General features: G+C 52.1%; 1 protein-coding gene and 1 pseudogene across 1 annotated transcript in view; one reads left to right on the plus strand and one right to left on the minus strand.

The window, feature by feature from the left end:
• Positions 1-19795, plus strand: part of LHX4 (LIM homeobox 4) — a 44495-nt gene that overhangs the window by 16115 nt on the left and 8585 nt on the right. Inside the window, exons 2-3 of the mRNA XM_061161260.1 lie at positions 1799-1970; positions 18472-18674. Of these exons, the coding sequence (XP_061017243.1) occupies positions 1799-1970; positions 18472-18674 (375 nt within the window). The remainder of the gene's footprint in view (positions 1-1798; positions 1971-18471; positions 18675-19795) is intronic.
• On the minus strand, positions 19159-19683 carry LOC133069655 (ferritin light chain-like; annotated as a pseudogene).

Genomic DNA, 19795 nt, shown 5'->3' on the forward strand with positions numbered 1-19795 from the left:
AAGTAGCAAAAATGCTGTAATAGAGGTGAGAAATGCCAGGATTCACCAGCCTTGTGACATGCTGTATTATGAGACTACCACGGGAGGCCAAATGCTCGCACTTTTATGCTTTTGTTCTTAACATTTGTTACAGGCCTTTTTTTGAGGAAAAGGACAAGGGAAAATGGCTAGAGATGTTTACACTATTTGTTCATCCAACTGTGAAAGCCTGACCATTTTATACATTTCGAAGCTAACTCAATGATTCAAAAATACTCTCAATCTCCTGAGCAATCCCTTGGTAGAGATGGGATGGCAGAGAAATATGACCTTGGCTAGGAAGTCACCCAAATCAGGAACAGGATGGGGCAGTGGTTAGGATTCAGTTGCTGATAACAGAGTCCATTTTCACTATTTAAATGGAAAGTGGTCAGTTACCAGCTATGTATTAGATGACTTTCAGCTTAGTGGAGCCAGCCCTGGACCAAGCTTCTGGGAATAACTCCCAGTCCCCAGAATGTTGTTGCTTCTGCCACGATTGATTAGGACATTAAAACCAGAGAATCCTGTGGCCTCTGCCATGCTCCACACGAGCATAATGGGGGCCTGCCTCTTGGCTGTGCCTTCATTCTTCCCAGTTCTGAGTTCAGGTCTCTCTTAAGTGCATCTGATTGGCAGACTCTAAACCACATTTGGAACCTGAGCTGCAAGGGAGTCTGGAAAAGCAGTTTCTAGTTTTCCTGTCTGCAGTACTACACGAAGTCATATTAGTTGAGGATATTAATTGATGGTATCTTTTTTTTTTTAAATATATTTATTTATTTAACTTGTATATTTGGCTGCATCAGGTCTTTGTTGTGGCACGTGGCACCTTCATTGTGTCATTCAGGATCTTTCAGTTGCAGCCCATGCTTCTCCAGTTTTGGCACATGGGCTTAGTTGTTCTGCAGCATGTGGGATCTTAGTTCCCCAACCAGTGATTGAACATGCGTCCCCTGCATTGCAAGGCAGATTCTTAACCACTGGACCACCAGGGAAGTCCCTATGGTATCTTTTGTAGTTCATTAAAATACTGAGATTCTTTCTCCTCTTGGGCCTTTAGGCCTGGACCTTGGTCACTGCCCCTCTCCCCCACATATCATTTTCTTTTTAGGTCAGGTGACCTCTTAGTCCATGCCTAGGCAAGGCTCACTTTAGAGGCTTTTAGCACAGATTCTACCCAGTAGTGAAAGTGTCATGGGCTTCCCTGGTGGCTCAGACGGTAGAGAATCTGCCTGCAATGCAGGAGACCTGGGTTCAATCCCTGGGTTGAGAAGATCCCCTGGAGGAGGGCATGCAACCCACTCCAGTAGTCTTGCCTGGAGAATTCATGGACAGAGGAACCTGGCGGGCTGTGGCCTATGGGGTCTCAAAGAGTCAGACATGGCTGAGTGACTAAGCACAGCACAGTGAACATGTCATAGAAATAAAGGTGAATGTTATTGGGTCTTCCTGGCCACTGGCTGCTGAATTGCAGCGGGCATAAGTGGAGTTAGCTGATGCTGCTAGCCTTGTGGTGCTCTCAGAAACAGGCCCCTTGGGCCAAAGCCACACAAAGCCAGGCCAGCAAAACATGGATTGGATTTCAGCCCCAACCTACTCCTTTGACCAGGCACCTTTGCACAGTGTGCAACCTGCACAACTGTATGTGGCAGCTCTGGGAGTTTGGCTTGTGTTCGTTCCCAGACCAGGCAGAATGAGAAGGCATCCACACAGCACCCGGTCCGGTTAGCAGTGCTGTGCCGACGGTTCACACGGCCTCTCTCACCTCTCTCCACAGAGATCCCCCAGTGTGCTGGCTGCAACCAGCACATCCTGGACAAGTTTATCCTCAAGGTCCTGGACAGACACTGGCACAGCTCCTGTCTCAAGTGTGCGGACTGCCAGATGCAGCTGGCTGACCGGTGCTTCTCCAGGGCTGGCAGCGTCTACTGCAAGGAGGATTTCTTCAAGTAAGTCAGAACTGGGTGGGGGGCTGCAACTTGCTCTCCCTGCCCTAATCTAACTGCCTCCCCCATGCAGTGAGGGGGAAGCTTGCGGTAAGACAGGGTGGGGAGGACAGGGGTCCATCCTGTGTGGGACGGGTGAACCCTGATGCTAAGAGGCTGTTCCTCACTGAGGTCCCCCCTTCTGATCACTGGCCACATCATTCCTTGATGCCCAGAGTCTCAGCCTCACGTGAGCTCTGCAAGGGGCAGGGGTGAGGAGCCAGCAGAAGGCAGGAGCCAGACTTCTCCAGGGTGACTGACAAAAGATCCCAGCAAATCCTAAAAGGAGGCTCCTCTTTCTATCTTTGTGGGTTGGTGCCTCAGGGCACTTGGCTGTATCATTCCTGTGACTTTCAGAGTGGTCCTTTGAAATTTAGATCTAGAGGCATCTCCTTGGCTGCTTCAAGGGTCTCAGAGAAGAGTTGCTCCCGGTAGGGGTTGAGCCAGGCTCACACAGTGTCATCATCGACTTCAGTGGAAATATGGTGAAGAGACAGGACAGTTTTTTTTTTTTTTAATTAGTTGGAGGCTAATTATTTCACAGCATTTCAGTGGGTTTTGTCATACATTGATAAGAATCGGCCATAGATTTACACGTATTCCCCATCCCGATCCCCCCTCCCACCTCCCTCTCCACCCAATTCCTCTGGGTCTTCCCAGTGCACCAGGCCCGAGCACTTGTCTCATGCATCCCACCTGGGCTGGTGATCTGTTTCACCGTAGATAGTATACATGCTGTTCTTTTGAAACATCCCACCCTCACCTTCTCCCACAGAGTTCAAAAGTCTGTTCTGTATTTCTGTGTCTCTTTTTCTGTTTTGCATATAGGGTTATCGTTACCATCTTTCTAGATTCCATATATATGTGTTAGTATGCTGTAATGTTCTTTATCTTTCTGGCTTACTTCACTCTGTATAATGGGCTCCAGCTTCATCCATCTCATTAGGACTGATTCAAATGAGTTCTTTTTAATGGCTGAGTAATATTCCATGGTGTATATGTACCACAGCTTCCTTATCCATTCGTCTGCTGATGGGCATCTAGGTTGCTTCCATGTCCTGGCTATAATAAACAGTGCTGCGATGAACATTGGGGTGCACGTGTCTCTTTCATATCTGGTTTCCTCAGTGTGTATGCCCAGAAGTGGGATTGCTGGGTCATATGGCAGTTCTATTTCCAGTTTTTTAAGAAATCTCCACACTGAGACAGGACAGTTTTGTGTGATGGTTTAGAGCCCAGACCCTGCCTGGGTTTGAACTTCCTTATTAGCTATGTGCTCTTGAGCAAGTTATTTAACTTCTCCGTGCTCAGTCTGCTCATCTGTAAAATGGGGCTGATGATAACAGGGTTGTTGTTAGCTTTGAATGAGTCAGCATGTGTAAGTTCCTTCGGACAGTGCCTGATGCATGAGAACTAGCTCTTAAGACTGTCCTTGGTTTTTTATTCTGGGATTGGGTTCATCAGAAAGAAAAATCCTGTTGGAACTTTAGGTCAGAGTGAGGGGATCTCCTAAAATTTATTTTCCATGGCATTTGGTCTGGGACTTCTCTTCCAGAATGTGTTACCTGGGCACCTAGGCTGGTGCCTCAAATGAAATGGACGGGCTGGTGGGACAGGGGGTGAGGGGTGTCTGTCAGTGACACAGAGCCCAGTGTGGGTGGCCCTTGGGGGGTGTGGAGTGTAGTGGCGCTGCCAGCTGGCTCACCAACACCGGGAAACACTGGGCAAAATAAGCAAGCCCCGGAGAGATGGCGTGCCTCCTTCAGGGGGTATGTATTCTGGAGGCAGGGAGAAGAAGCACCAGTCCTGGATACGGAACTTGATTTCTCCCAAATCCTTCCCAAGGTTTAACTGCAGGGAATAAGTGATTTGAATTGCTGAGGATTCTCCGATTTTGTCAGTCCAATAGGAGTTGAAAAGCACTTTAAAGATGATGTTGATAACCACGGGGGCTGCCTCCATGGCTTGTGCTCAGAAGGCAGGACTCACTGTTACTATTACACTTCGGTCAAATAAGCTCTGCTTTCTCCTTGAAAGTGTGTGTGTGTATGTGTGTGTGTGCGCGCACACATCTATGCTTGAGCTCCCTGAGGGTGGGGCAGTGGCTAGCACCGGGACACCCAACAAATCCTTATGGTTCCCAGTTGAGGGGTGGGCCTCTGGTTCTTTTCTGTGGACTGTCCCCCCCTCTTCTCCCCATCTTCCTCTTACTTTGCCTATCACTGACACTCACCATGTTGCCTGTATTCTGGCATTTAAGCAGTTCCATCCCCTCCACTCACATCTTTTCTCTGCAACAAGAATTTGCCTCAACCCTCCTCACTCACAGATGCCCTGGTCAAGTACCATGGGAGCTCTTTGGGCCCGGGGTAGGACAGGTGTCATCCTCTGTGTTGGAGGGTGGGGAAGAGGGCAGGGGGAAGTAGGTGGGCGGGCCTGGCCTTGGAGCTTTGGTGAGCTGTCCATGCTTCCAGGGCCAGTGCCTCATCCTACCGTTTGTCCCTGGACCTTTGGAAGTCCTCAGTGAACTCCAGGGTGAGCAAAAGGCCACATTGCCTTCTTGCCCATCTGGGGGCAGGGGAGGTGCTGAGGGGTCCCTTGGTCAGAACTCTGGCCGGGTGCAGGCCTGTCAGGACCAAAGACCTAGAGCTCCGTAATCAGAGAAGGCCTTTTGAGCCCTGGCACTGCCCGGGGGCCCTATCTGATGTTTGGACCTTGACTGGCTAGCTCCAGGTTTGGGAACAGGAGATGGCAGCAGCTGGCATGTAGCTTTGGCTTTGGGAGAAGTAGTGATAAGGAAAGAGGATCACTTTAGACCCAGGAGAGGCCAGGGAGCGGGGTACGGAGGGGTTGGCACAAGCCTACGAGCCATAAGCCCGAGACCAGAAATAACAATGACAATTACTCACCCAGGCTGTTGCCCCAATCCCTGCCTCCATGACCTTGGAGACTCATGACTAGGGTCTCTTGTGATCTCCCCGTGGCTGCTGCCCACACCACCTCCCCACCAGACCAGCGTCCTCCATCACAGCTCAGGTCCTGACCTGCCATCCCCAGCTCCTTTGGCAGGCCCCCCTCTGCCTACAGAATATTCCAGAAACACTGTGCCACCAGAGCCTTCTGCCCGATGCCCAGCCTCCCATTCAGTCCTAGCTCACGGCTTTCCTTGGGTACCCAATGCCCCCCAGCAGCATGCCCCCTTTCCCAGGCATGCTCAGCCTTTCCCCACCTCCACACCCTGGTCCTGGCTATTTTACTGTCCAGAGGATGATGTCCATCCTCTCAAGGTCTCCCCATCTTCCCGTGGCGGTGAGTGCAGCTCCTTGGGGGAGGGAGCCTGGTGGAGGCCTGGCCACCTTACCCCTCGTCTCTGCCGATGACTCAGCACAAGCTGCCCTGCTCGGCTGGCTCCTCCTGCACCTGTTGGCCTGAGGAAAGGCTTATTGGCCGTTCAGTTTTCTGTCTGTCCCATACACATAGGCCATTGCTGGGTTAGATGCAACAAAGAGGAGATTACACGGCGAATTTACAGTGTGCTATGGACCAGTTTCCTCTGGACCCAGCTTTGGCATCCTGCAAGTCACAGAGGCCCAGGCTGCCTTCCTTACTTAGCCACAGTTACTCTCCTCTCCTGAGATCATTCTGCTTAGCAAGGTAGCAGGGCTGGAGCCCCTTGTTAAGGGGAGCTGGCCACACACTCAGTGATGAATCCACAGGTCATTAATTCCATGCTGGGGATGCTGTGTGGAGAGAAATGGAAAGCGGAAGTGCTTGCCCCCACTGCCCACAGAGGGACAATCAGACACAAAGCCCCAGGGAGGACCCTTGGATTTACAGGCAGTCAGGACTCACCCAGCATTTGCGATCATGGCTGTTTGGTCCAGGACGGCACAGGTGCGGCACAGTTTGGTCTCGCAAGTCCTTGGTGAGGACAGGGAGGGAGTATTGTCTACAGTCAGAGCAGCTTCACCTCCCATCCTCAGGGCTTGGCACCTGCTGCCCACCTGGGGCTCAGACAGTGATCTGGCTGCAGAACTGGGGGTCTGCTCCTCATTGCGGCTCATTAAAGGTCACCAGGCACCTGCTTTCAGCTGACAGACATGCAGAGGGACACTAGGAACAGAGGGAACAGGAGATGGGGCAGGAGGGAAGGGCAGTCCTGGGCACCAGGCTGCAGGAGTCACCTCTGGCAGCCTCAGGAGAGCCCAGCAGGTGCCATGCACTCGAATCTGCCCACCAGACCTCAGAATGCTTGCGGCTGTGGCACTTGGAAGATGCCTGGTCAGAGGCATCTTCTCTATGCACCTTGAAGCAAAAGAGAAAAAGAAAAAAGAAAAAGTACTATTCTTTTATGATATCTGCCCCAAAGCCTGACTCAGAGACAGAGGGCAGGATTCATTGACCTTACTGATCAGCACTGTGGTTCTAAGTTCCAGGATCAATACTTTAAATCTCTTTGCCTATAACAAGGGGTAGGGCCACTGCTTTGCACAACTCCAGGGGCATCTTTTATTCTGTGTGAAGTTTTGTGAATCAAGACAGTATTGTGAGGAGCTGGAGCGGGGGTGAGTACCCCAGAAGTGGGGGGGAGGATGGAGGTGAAAGATGGAGATTAGCTTCCACGAGCCTCCAGCCTGTGGAACATGGCAGTACTGGTGCCTGGCAGCAGAGGGCGATGTAGGCGTGTGCACAGACAGAGAAAGAAGTACTGTTGGAAGGTTGTACTCTGCGGTGGTTGTGCTTTTGGGGGCGCTGTTAAACACTGTCTTGCTCAGTAACATTGGCTGGTTTTTGCTGTTATTTGTTGTTTTGCCTCTTGGGTCCTTGGCTTCCCTTCTCCAAAGGAAATAAAATTCCGAGGCCAGAGAGGAGAGGCGTGAGGTATGCAGGGTGCTTCTGAGACCGTTACAAAATTGCAAGCCAGGAAGCCAACAACTTGGGTTGCCTTTGCTGAGCAGGTCCTGTCTGGACTTTGCATCCAGTGTGTGGAGGGTCCCTGGCTCCTTGCAAAAGGTCTGGAGCCTGGGGAGAGCAGGGGACTGCGATTTGGGCTTCTGGGTCCCCTGCTCTTCACTGTCTGGGTCCTGGCAGCTCCCTTACTTTGAAGCATGGTGAAAACAGGTTTTCTGCTCTAGGAACTGGTTCAAGTGCCGGAGGTCCTTAGGCAAGTTCCTTAATGTGTCTCAGCTCCAGTGCCCCAAGACACAGGAGCGTTTTGCAAAAGGGAGTCATTTTATGAGCAGACTGGTTTGGTGAACCCAAATGGAGCTTGATTGAATTACTGTTCTGTGTTTAATCAACTGTTCATTAGCAAACAAGTGACCAGGCCTTCCTGAAAACCTCATCCCCTTATCTGTTAAGAGGTGATGTTCTAACCCACTGAGTTGCTGTGAAATGGGAAGCTGGTGGTGTATAAACTGTCCAGCCCTGCTGGGTCCTTCTTGCTAGGTGCTAGAATCTCTGGGTGTTGGGTTTCTGGCCTCAGAGGACTAGCTGTCAGAATTCTTCCCCAGGGCTGGGCTGTGCTGGCTTCTCCTGCCCGCCCTGCTCCCTCCAGCTTTGCAACCTTCCCACTGAGATGATTTTATGAGCCTAGGACTCCTCACATGGAGGTCAGGGTAGTCTGGCTCACGGCAGTATGCTGGGCATAAACCATGGCATAGAGATCCTGTGCTGATTTACACAAAAACTTGAGAAGCAAACCAGTGATTATTATAATATGAAAACAGAGAGCTATAGAATCAAAGGAAGGGCAAGAGTCACATACATTTTTAAGGTAAACCGCAGCCCTTAAGAACACTCAAGTCTTGTGGGGGAGCTTCAAGCTGTATCCCGGCTGCCAGGTCTCCGTCCTCACACCTGCCTAACAGAGGGGGCCATGGGGAAGGGTCAGAGACGTTCAGGGGTGATTGCCACCCCGAGGGGGGGGGGTCTTGTCTAAAACTTCATGCTCCTTTGGGGGTGTCTCCCTGCGCCTGAGGCCCTCCCCTGGCTGGCACTGCGGGGACCCAGCGAGATGGAGGGCCGCTGGACCACTGTCAGTGGGGAGCTGCACCCCTCCCCCAGCCAGTCAATCTCTTAGGCAGTAACAAGCTGTCAGCCAAGGGCAGGTAAGAGGCGTCCTTGGGAGCCCTGGAGCTGCTGATTTATCCCCGCCGTTCAGAACAGCCTGTCTCAGCTCCGGCAAGCTCTGCATTTGGCCCGGCCGCAGGGTGGTTTTGCTGGCTCCTGGGAGGTCTTCATTAGTGACCTTGGGCCAATCACTCTTGTAACCAGATCCTCCATCCCTCAGCTGAGCAGATGCCCATGGGACATCAGGCAACCTGGGGGACATGGGGTAAGGCCCGCACCCCGAGTTGGACATTGGAGAGGGAGCAGGCATTGGGTTTGAAACCAGGCTCAGTGTGAATTTGGGGCATCAGACCTCTTGGAGCCTCACTCTCATCTTGGAAAAAAGAGATGAAAATAAAAATGTCTACTTTTCTAAGTTACTCCGGGGACAGAGTGAAATGAAGTACTTAGTATCCATCATTATTGGTAACTACTCTTTTATTTATTTTTATTTTTTATGTAACTGCATTTACTTATTTATTTTTTCCATTTATTTTTATTGGTTGGAGGTTAATTACTTTACAGTATTGTAGTGGTTTTTGACATACATTGACTGACTCTGTTGTTTATGTTTTGGGTTTTTGGCTATGAAGCATTTTGGATCTTAGCTCCCTGACCAGGGATTGAATCCATACCCTCTGCATTGGAAGGTGGGATCTTAACCACTAGACCACCAGGGAAGTCCCTGGCTACTTTTATTAAGACCATGACAGCATATCTATGTAGGGAGGAGAGAAAAAGAGAAAAGGAGGGTCCTGGGGGGAGAGGCTACAAAAAGCCTTGAGCCAGACAGGGGTCCCGGGGAGGGAGGTGGGGCCTGTCCAGGGCAATGGTGGGTCAGGCGGCTGGAACAACTGTCCGCCTCTTGGCGTGGGGGTGGTGTGTGGAGATGCCATGGGTTTTCTCCACAGGACGCCATCCCTCCCTGTGTGATCCAGAGCCCTGTGGTGGTGACTGCAGCCCTCAGCCTTCACTTCCCAATGCAGAGTTCCCAGCTCTGGCCAGAGGGTCCAGCCAGTGCTTGCATGGGTGCCTCTAGCTAGCTGGTACCTCGCTGCCACGGGAGGAGGACCCTTCAGTTCTGCGGTTGGTTGTGGGTCCAGTCTGGGGCCAGGCTCTTGCTCAGCCACTTTTTTTTTAAATTTTTTTTTTGATTTTTGATAACTGCACACCTACTACGACACATAACACACACCTTTCTTGAAAAATGTTCTTAAAGAACTCACAAGGGGAGGGTCTCTTTGACTTTCCATAATTTCTGAATAGTTTATAGTCTAATCCCCTCACTAAGCAAATTAAACCTTTTAAGGTAACGATCAGATGGTTCAGATAGTAGCTGTGCCTGTGGACATTTGTAAGATTCAAACACACTGGTGGGACCAGGCCCACTGTCATTTGCAAAGGCCTGTAATCAAGGCAGAAGCAATTACTTAGCCGAGCAGCTCCTCCTGGGACCTGAGGCCATATATCAGGCGGTGATGAGTCCACAGATTATCTGTCTGCCCGCCCCGTAGCCCTCCTGTTCAGCTGCGCCTGCCTACCTTCCAGGAGCCCAGGCTTGCCACCTGAAGACCTCCTGACATCTGTGATACCTGCATACCGGAGACCTTTGTGGCCTGGGGAGTCTGTTTGGAACCAAGTTGTTGCAGATCAGTCTGGGAGTCGGATGGCATCTGGGCTGTGCAAACATAGTCCCCAGACAAAGAGGGATTGGAGTGACATGGGAATGGGAGATGGGGGCACCTTACAACACACCAGCCAGCATTAGAAAGCCCTGTTCTCTTAATCACTGGGACTCCACCCCTCCCGCCTTTACCTCCCGCCCCGCTTCTTTCAGGTACCGAGACACAGGGTCCCGCCTCTAAGAGGCCCTCTCTTTCCCTTCCCATTGCCTCTGTCTTCTCTTGGGCCCCTTTCACACGCCTCTGCACCACTGGAAGCTTTCCAATCAGCTATCCTACTCATCTTGTTCCCCTCATGCCTTCCTGCCGCAGGCCCATCTTTGGTCATCTTACTCCCCTGGCTCCTGAATCTCCTGAACCCAGCGCTCAGGGGTCCATTACCTGGCTCCACCACGTTGCTTGCTGATTCTCTGGCCAAGATCACGTGAGCGTCCAGTGAGAGCCAGTCTCTGGCTGGTGACTGTGGCTCCTGGGGTCTGTCAGTGCCCCTGGAAGCCCCACCTGAGGAGGAGCCACGAACCAGCCTTAGACCCTGTGATGGGCATCGTGGGTCCTTGTGGCTGGCTGGCCCGGGATGGGGTAAGAGTGGCTTGGCAGGGGGCCCTATGCCTCTCCCATCCCAGTGCCTGCTGCACCTCCGTGAGAATGAGTTCTCAGGCCTTGAAGGGCTCAAGAATCAACAGGCAGTCTGCACACACACCCATTACACAGGGTTTCTCAAAGCACAGTCCATGCCGCAGCTGCACCAGGGTCATTCATGAGGAGCTTATTAAAAGTGTGCGTTCTGGGGCCAGGGTCAGGAATCAGGGATGACTTTTCTGCTTTTAAGCAAACATCCCAGGTGGCACTTCTACACAGGGTAATTTGATAACAGCTCAACTAACACCTTGGCAGAAAAGAATTAGCCTGGGATCAGGAGGGCTGATTAGGTACCCAGAGGAAAGGGGTGGAAAGGAGGGACAATGTTGTTGGGCCAGTTGTCAGCCTGTCCCACCTGTGGAAAGGGACAAATAATGCCTATGATAAAGGCTCATTGAGTTCAGGTGAGATAACTCTGGAAACTCCCCTGGAGAACACTAATGCTTCCTGCCCCTCTGGAAGACTGGACTGGACTCTGGGAGAAGAGGGTCAGATCTTACATGTCCCATTGCCTCTTGGGAAGCAAATCTCCCCCCAGCAGGGAGAGCAGGGATGTATGACTGGGGAAAGGGAGAGTTGGGCTGTAGATTATTTTTTTCTGTCACTCACTGGGCTGTGTGATCTTGAGCAAATCTCTGACCCTCTCCTGGCCATTTTCTTCTGTGTTAAATGAGGAGGTTGGACTAGGTGACTGATTCAAAGCTTTTCCAGTTGCATTCATCCCAAAGTAGTATTGAATGCTCGTTGAAAAGAAAAACATTATATTAGAAACTGCAAATAAAAAGTGGAGCCTGAGCGGAGTCCTGGTGGGCCTGGGAGGTTTATGTGTGAATATGCATACGGCGTAGCCGTGTCCCCATTCTCTAAGGCCCTAATGTTCTCTAGTGTCAGGCCTTCTCCAAATATGGCACCGTCTACATCTGGAGAAGGCTGACTGTTCCAGGGCAGGACCCTGTGTGCTGTGACATGGCTGTGGTGGTGATATATGTTGGAAATATTGGTACATACAGTAACAGTAAATATCAGCGACTTACCTGTCAAGCATGGTGATAGATAAAAGAAATACATGGAGGAAAGTGTCAACTGGGGAAAAAATATACGGCCGGCAGTAAATCACCGCCAAGCAATTAAAGCATAAAATTAAGTTGTGTGATATTTTGTTTCCTTGGGATGGTGCACTGCAGTGTGGCAGCTCCCACACATGGGGGCTGGCGCGGGCCTGGGTTGGACTGCTCCCAGCGGCCCAGAGAAAGGAAGAGGACTGGGTTCAAATTCCAGCTCCACCATCTATTGCTGTGATGTCTCTAGCGTGTTTCTTACCCTCTCTGAACTTATTTCTTCCCCTACAAATGGGGGAGTGGCCCTTGATGTAATTTGGGGTGGAGCCAATGAGACTGGCTGACAGATCACACGAGGGTGTCCAAGGCTGTGGGCCTGAGCAACTGGAAGAGAGAAATCGCCCTTCTCTGAGATGGGGAAGGAGCAGATGCTGAGGGAAGAGTAGGAGTCTGGTCTTGGGCGTCCAAGTTGAGATGCCGAGGGGGCGGCCGTGGGATGTACCATCTGGAGTTGGGAGGAGGTCCCAGCTGGAGGTGGAAGTTGAATCCCTAGAGGTGTGGGCTGGATAAGAAGAGGTGGGGGGAGGTGGAACAGGGGCTGCCAGAGAAAGAAGCAGAACCTGGAAAACCAGGTCCTAAGGCCCAGTGAGTGACATGTTCTAAGGAGAAGGGACGGCCGATGTGGTGCAAGGTGAGGGATGATGAGACCTGACCAATGGACTCAGCAGTGTTGGGGCCACCTGGCTAAGTGAAGTTGGGGTTGATTCATGGGAGACCACCTGCTGGAGCACTGTATTAGTCAGGGTTTTCCACAGAAATGCAACCAGCAGGCTGTGTGTGTGTGTGTGTGTGTGTGTGTATAAAGAGATTTAATTTAAGGATTGGCTCACATGATTTTGGAGTCTGAGAAGCCCCAAGACCTGCAGTCAGCCGGCTGGAGGACCCAGGAGAGTTGATGGTGTAAGTTGATGGTGTATACAAGTCGGTAGGCTTGAGACCCAGGAAAAACCAGCATTTAAGTTCAAGTCTAAAGGCAGGAAAAGACTAGTGTCCCAGCTCCAGGCAGTCAAGCACTGTTGGGAAGACAGGCCTCTGTGGTCTCTTTGGGCCTTCACCTGATGGGAAGAGGCCCATCACATTGAGGAAGGCAATCTGCTTTACTCGGTCGACTGATTGAAATGTTAATCTGTCCAAAAGCACTTCCAGACACACACAGGAAGATGTTTAGCCAAATATCTGGGAACTTTGTGGCCCAGTCAAGTTGGCACACAGGAACTGGAGTGGACTCAAGGTAGAATGAGAACAGGGGCATTAGAGACTGTGTATAGACCCCTTTTTTGAGGGATTTTGCTCCGAGGGGAGTAGAGATGTAAGGAGGCGTAGGGTCAAGAGAAGTTTTTTGTTTTGTCTTGAAGTAGCAGAAGTAACAGCGCGCTGTATGCTGCTGGATACCTGTGACAGAGAGGGGACATTGATGATGTGGGCGGCAAGGGGTCTAGTTGCTTGCTGAATGATCTTACTAGGAAGGAGTGGAGTCTGTGCCCAGATGGGCTGTCAGCCTTGACCGGGAGCATAGATGGGTCAGCTGTAGGGAGCAAGAGACTGGGCACGTGGTGGGTGGACAGGAGAGGGGGAGTGCCTAGCAGGCCTTTGTGAGAGCTCCTCTTTTGTCCCGGAAACAGGGCCACCAGCTGAGACCAAGGATGAGGGGATTGGGAGAGAGAAGGGATGGGAGGGTGGGAAGTTTGATAGACAAGAGGGAGCACTGTGCTTTCCCAGGCCCTCCTGAGGTCTGGACCCTGAATTTAAAGGTTGTCCAGTCAGTGAGGAGGTATGTTTCCCTCAGCCCTGTTCTGAGACCTGTGCTGCGTGGAGGAGGTCGGGGTTGAGAGCAGGGTGGGGAGTTGAGGGTATGGGCAGGAGAGGGGTTCCTAAGATGGACCACAGAGTCTTTGCTGGGTTGGGGGGGAAGTGAGGCCATGAGGAGAGTGAGGGGCAGTGAGAATCGGCCGGGTGGCAGGGTTGTGGGAGTCAGGCTGCTGTGGGCACTGAGCGGAAAGGCAAGACACCGCGACACTTGAAGTTATTCCTGGAGGCGCTCTCGTTCCTGATGGCACTGTCCGGGGTGGAGCGTGAGAGTGAGTGTCTGAGGATATGACCTAGTCACTCAGTCCTGTCTGTCTCTCTGTGACTCCATGGACTGTAGCCCGCCAGGCTCCTCTGTCCATGGGATTTCCCAGGCAAGAATACTGGAGTGAGTTGCCGTTTCCTCCTCCAGGGGATCTTCCCGACCTGGGCTTAGAACCCGGATCTTCTGCGTCTCCTGCACTGCCAGGTGGATTCTTTACCACTGAGCCACCTGGGAAGCCCATGGCCTTCAGGAGAAGAGGTCAAAGAATTCAGTGGACAGGGTCAGGAGGGACTTGCTGAGGGGACATCGATGTCACCAAGAATTCTGGCAACAGGAATGGTGATGGGTGAGCCAGGAGCAAAATCCACCCAGGAGGGAGAGGGTGGGCTGGGGGTGGCGATGACGCCCCAGGGAGGTAGCGGGGTGTGCCCTGAGAGCGGTGGTGAGGTTTAAGTGAGGTTATGGACACGGGCACACAGCAGGTGCTTGGTGTCTGGGAGCTGCTTTTTAATCGTATTGGTGACCAGAATATGGTACCTGGTCTGATCGTAGGTGAGAACATAAAATGAGGCATGTGCTGGAACACCTGTGGTATGGGGTTTATATGCACCTGTTTCTAAAAGATGTGGCACCTGCCAGGTCTGCCTGTCATCCTTTTTGCAGTATCCGGAGACCCTACGCTAGAGAGTGGGCCAGCCAGGCCTGTTGGGAGGGGTGGGAGTGGACAGATAAATGGGCTGAGGGAACTCAGGTTGAGCACGGAGGGAAGGGTGAGACCAAGGACCCAGGTTTTGTCTCCTTACTGGCGTTAGGGGCAGCCCTTGAATGTCAGCCATGACATCTAGTGCATTTCCACAGACAGCAACCCAGGCCCCTCACGCGTGATCTGTAGGGGCAGGGGAGTGTCGACAGGATCAGTCGGTGTGTTGGGGTGACACTGTTGGTGGAAGGCTCCTGGGGCAGTCCCCACATTGCAGGGTTGGGAGCCCCAGTGGCTCAGAGGGGGACAGGGCCCCTGAGCCCCAGTTCTGAGTAGGTGCACCATGGCTGTCTTCTCTGTGGCATTTGCTGTCTCTGACACCCACTGTGTGCCAGTTGTGCTGTCAGAAGCACCGAGTTCAAATCCTGGTCTTTCCACTCTGTGCCTGTGTGAGCTGGGACCAGCACCTCACCCATCTGAGCCCCAGTTTCTCATTTGTCAGAATGTATCAGAGTCCCTACCTTTCAGGCTGGGAGACATTTATGGACTGAGTGTGATGGCGAGAGCAACATGGGGTGGAAAGTTTATGTTTTAATAAACTTCAGGCCTCATTTTACAGGGGGTTCAAGTTCCTTCTTTGAAAAGCTTTTGCCAGGAGCTGCAGCTATTATGGGCTTCCCTGGTAGCTCAGATGATAAAGAATCTTCCTGCAATGCAAGAGACCCAGGTTTAATTCCTGCGTCAGGAAGATCCCCTGGAGAAGGGAATGGCCACCCACTCTAGTATTCTTGCCTGGAGAATTCCATGGGCAGAGGAGCCTGTGGACTACAGTCCATGGGGTCACAAAGAGTCAGTTATGGCACGTGCTAATTCTCCCCTGCTTGCTCTGACCTGTGCTTGAAGACGCAGTTGGTCCACTCATCCCTCCCAGCATGCATTCATCCACTCCTTCAGAGGTTCTCACTGGGCAGAGATAAGAGAATCGCCAGTGATGTTGCTCTGTGGAGGAACGTCATGTGAGCTGTTAGAATTCTTCCTTGCATTTTCTTTGTCATTTGGATCAGCTCCAACTGCTTTCCCTGGGGAGACCAGCTGTCCATGGAGGTCTGGCAGGGCAGCACTCACCACAGAGGTTGTCCTTCTGATGAGCGAGGCCAGTGCTGTTTGTCCCTGAGTGGGCAGGGCCCTGCACACAGTAGGGGCTCAGTGATAGGATGAAGGGGGTGCTGACTGGCAAGTTCCTGGGAGGCCTCTTCCTTGGCCAGGGTGCTGCTCTGCCCCCATCGCCGTCATCCTTCAGGGCAAGTTCACAGTTTTACCTTGTTTCCATCCAGGGAGTTTTAACCATGGCCATCTCATTACTGCCTGCCGCAAAACAAGCCGCATAGCCTTTCAAGGCCGTGGCTGTCGCACCTGCAGCCCTGGCTAGTCTGAGATCTGGAAACACGACAGTGTCGTCATTGCATCCGCAACCCACAGGATGACGGCACCGTATTCTGGGCTCGCTGGCTCTGACCAGGAGTGGGGGCTGGGCACCCCTCGGGCCTCGGCCACACGGGGGGAACCCTGTGGGCCCCGGGGGTGCTCACAGGCCCCTCAACAAGGCGTCCCATTGGCTGTGCTCCAGGGGAGAAAGGTAACGAGAAGCAACTTCCACTTAACATCGGTATAAATCCCACAATCAGGAAAATTGCTTCAATTGCTAAAAAACGTTGGTGGGAAAGTCCATTTATTTTTCATTTTTCTTGTGCACTTGCCACCCTCATGCATGAATCACTGTCGGTATGTAGATTAAATTTATACCCCCGTTATCTTTCATGTCTCTGGGGCTCTGGTGTCAACTGGGCTTCTGGTTACTGAAAACCACTGCCCGCTTTTTCGTGGGGAGAGGATGTGGCCCTCCCTGTGGGTAGGGGCACGGTGGGGTCTCCACTGTGTTTTGGAGTCTCTGCTTTGTTTTGAGGTCTCTGCTCTGCCTTCCTCCTCCTCTGGTCTCCACCCTCGATGCAGCCACAGGACTTGCTTTTGGGAAAACTCTAGTTCTTCTCTGGAGCTGCTTCTGCTCCATCCTTTGCAGCAAAGGATTTGAACACTCGGGTTTTGGTGGTTTACTTGAGAGGGTTTGCAGTGAGCAGGATGAAGGCATTGTTTCGTTTCAAACACCTGCTTTGTGCATTGCCTTGGACTAGATAGAAAAACTATAGGCAATTTGAAAACAGACTCTAGTAACATACATGCAGGCTTTCTTTCTCTTTGTCCCTGAAACACACACACACTCACGCACACACACTCACACACACGCAGTGGAGCTGGGTGCCTGCCTGCCTTCCTCTCTAATACAAAGACGTGATGAGACAGCAGTTGTGGAAGAAGCCTGTTCTCACCTGTGCTCTGGGAGGTACTGAGCCACAGAACCACCTAGAACTCACAGTAGATTTTGTTCTCCATTCTCAGATTTAGCCATCTCCATGCACAACCTCTAAAAGCATGGTTCTTTATTCACTGACTTATTCAACAAATGTGATCTCTATACTTTTCTGGGTCCTGGACTTGAAATCTGATGAAAGCTTTGAAACCTTTTGAAAATTGGTTGAAAGTCCAGACCCTACCTCTTGATGCACAATTTTGAACAACTCGAGGGTGGCTGACGGAGCCTGTCCTGTGCTCCAGCCTGAGAACCCCTGCTCTCAAGAGGCCTGCTCCATGCACGCCACCCTCCTCACAAAGCCCAGAGGCATTCCAGGAGTTCAGAAGTCTGGGGTTCTTTCAACACAAACGTCTCAGCCCCTCACACCCTGACACCCTCCTCATATCTTGTCTCAGTGGAGCAGTCCTTGGGGCCACACTCCTGGCTCTTTGGGGGTTACCCATCTAGACTCCCACTTCTCTGTGACCGTGTCCCTGGGAGGGGGCTGAAGCCGCAGCTGGCCATGCCTGCTCCAGGCTCCTGCAGCCCCCCAGCAGGTATCATTACTGCACAAGAGACCCATCATTCTGCATTAATCTGGGATTCATCATGATAGCCATGACCATAATTAATTTATTTGGTATTAATGTGGATGAAATATGTACTGTCCTTTCAGGGGAAATCAGGCTGCCTATAAGCATTAGTTAAAAGGACCATTAAAATCAAACCTTCCCCAGATCCATTAGGCAAAGTCTTTCATCCTGAAGAAGATAAAGTTCTGCTGTGTGAAATGTCATGAATAATTAGGTTGATTGCTGTTTTAAACTCTGCCCCTTCCTCCCCAGCCCCTCCCGCTCCCCTCCTGAAGCAGGGAAGGCTCACCTGCAGTGGCTCCCCACCGCCCCCCCTCCCTTCATCGCCACCTCTACACTGGCCCCAAATTTCCCTCTGACCTCTGGGACCACTGGTGTGGCTCTATGTGTGTGGCCAGAATGGGGAATGGGGCTTAAGTGACCCAACTGGACTATATTTTCAATGGGTCTACTTCTCTTTCCTTCCCAGCCTTGGGCCAGGCTGGTGGTTGGCACCTTCCTCTTACCTCAGTGCTGCTCCAGAAAGGTGCAGACGGAGAGAGGTCTGAGGCAGCATCCTTTAAACTCGGGTCTGCAGACTCCCTGCCTGGAATGGTGGCAGGGGTAGAAATGCAGATTCCTGGGCTCACATCTCTGGAGCTGTGTGTGGGAGCGGGGAGGAGGCTGGTAAGGATGGTTTGACATGTGCAGGGTGGAGGGGAGAGGCAGAAGAGAGGAACCATCGCAAGAGCCCTGCTTTGCTGCTGAAGTGCGATTTCTCTGGAGCACCCGTGTGGATCCTGACATGAGGGGTGTCCTGGCCACACAGTTCCTCCTGTGGGAAGCACGTGAAGAGGTGTTCTGCCTGATGCTTTATGCACATGGGCACTTGCAAATTGCCCTGTGGGATTGGTCCTCTAGGCTTCACCATAAAGCTGAAGAGATCAGGAGACAAGAGTCTGAAACTGTCTGCTCAGTGGGGCTTGGAAAATCCTATGGCCCTGGGTGAATTGATGACCTGTTCACTGGGCAACTGGATGGCCCAGAGGTGGAGGCCCATGGACACCCCAGAATAGTGGGGTGGGCAAGGGGCTGATGAAAAGTGGGAGGAAGCCAAACCCCTCTCCCCACCCCCATGCTCTAATCCACTCTTGTTCCCTGTTAGGCGCTTCGGCACAAAATGCACAGCCTGCCAGCAGGGCATCCCCCCGACCCAGGTGGTCCGCAAGGCACAGGACTTCGTCTACCATCTGCACTGCTTCGCCTGCATCATCTGTAACCGGCAGCTGGCCACGGGGGACGAGTTCTACCTCATGGAGGACGGGCGACTGGTGTGCAAGGAGGACTACGAGACAGCCAAGCAGAATGGTAATCAGCTGGGCCCTGCATGGCCAACCTCTGTCCTGCCAGAGTCCAGGCTGCCCACCCCTTGGAGCCCCGCAGGCATCCTGCCTCTTCTAGAACCTTCTCAGATGCCTGAAGGGAGAGAGATCTCCCACCTACCCCCCACCCCCAGTCCTTGGCATTGGCTGCCCCACTGAAGCATCAATCAAGTTATGGTTGCTTGTCTTGGGACAAGGCAGTACTTTGGCTCAGGAATAGCCAGGGACCTTGTGCTCATCATCACTTAGTCTCCCCATATTGGGACTTAGCCACTGGATCCCTAGGGAAGTTCCATGCTCCTTAGTTTTTTTTTTTCTCCCTGCAAAAACTTTATTGTTTCCTTTTGGTCCAAGGCTTGAGAGAGCGCTCCAAGGTGTTAACAGGCTGCCCAGTGGTTGTAGAAAGGGACTTCAGGCAGAAACCCTGACACTAGAGGGGCTCCTCAAAGGCCGCTGGGCTCCAGAGACTTCTAGTTGTGCTTGAGGATGAGACTTTTAAAGAGGGATTCTCCCAACCCCGCCCAGGGACCAGCGAGCCTGCAGAGGTGGGTCGGGTGGTCACCCAGCTTCTAGATGAGTTTCACCTCCTGCCCTAGGAATGGTTCTCCAGGAAGTCACAGATGCAAGGTCTGTGCGGGGAGAACCCAGGCCATGCAGACCTGAAAGGGTCTGGTTTGGGTTCTTCTCCATGAGAAGGGCGGCTTCCATAGCATCCTGGGTCTTACCCCACTCATCTTGAGGTGGCTCTTGCATGTCCAGAAAGAGGGCGCAGCCGCTGCGCTGGTTTTGCATGTTCAAGACACACTCCATGCCCTTGCGCTCCTCCTTGGCCAATTCACAGGAAAAGTGGCCCACACCCTCCAGAGCCATATTGTCATGGTTAAGATAGAAGCCCAGAGAGAGGTAGGTATAGGAGGCCCGCAGACACATGTTGATCAGGCGGTTGATGGCGGCCTCCCCTTGGTGGAATAATTCTGATGCATCTGGGAGCTCATGGTTGATGGGTAATAGAGCCAAGCTCAAAAAATGGTGTTGGCTGGTCCTAGTGCTCGTGGACAGCTGAGTGGCAGATTCCAAAGGTCGCAACTGGTGAAAAGGTTGGAGGGT

This window comes from Dama dama, chromosome 14 (genome assembly GCF_033118175.1).
Source record: "Dama dama isolate Ldn47 chromosome 14, ASM3311817v1, whole genome shotgun sequence".
Lineage (NCBI taxonomy): Eukaryota > Metazoa > Chordata > Mammalia > Artiodactyla > Cervidae > Dama > Dama dama.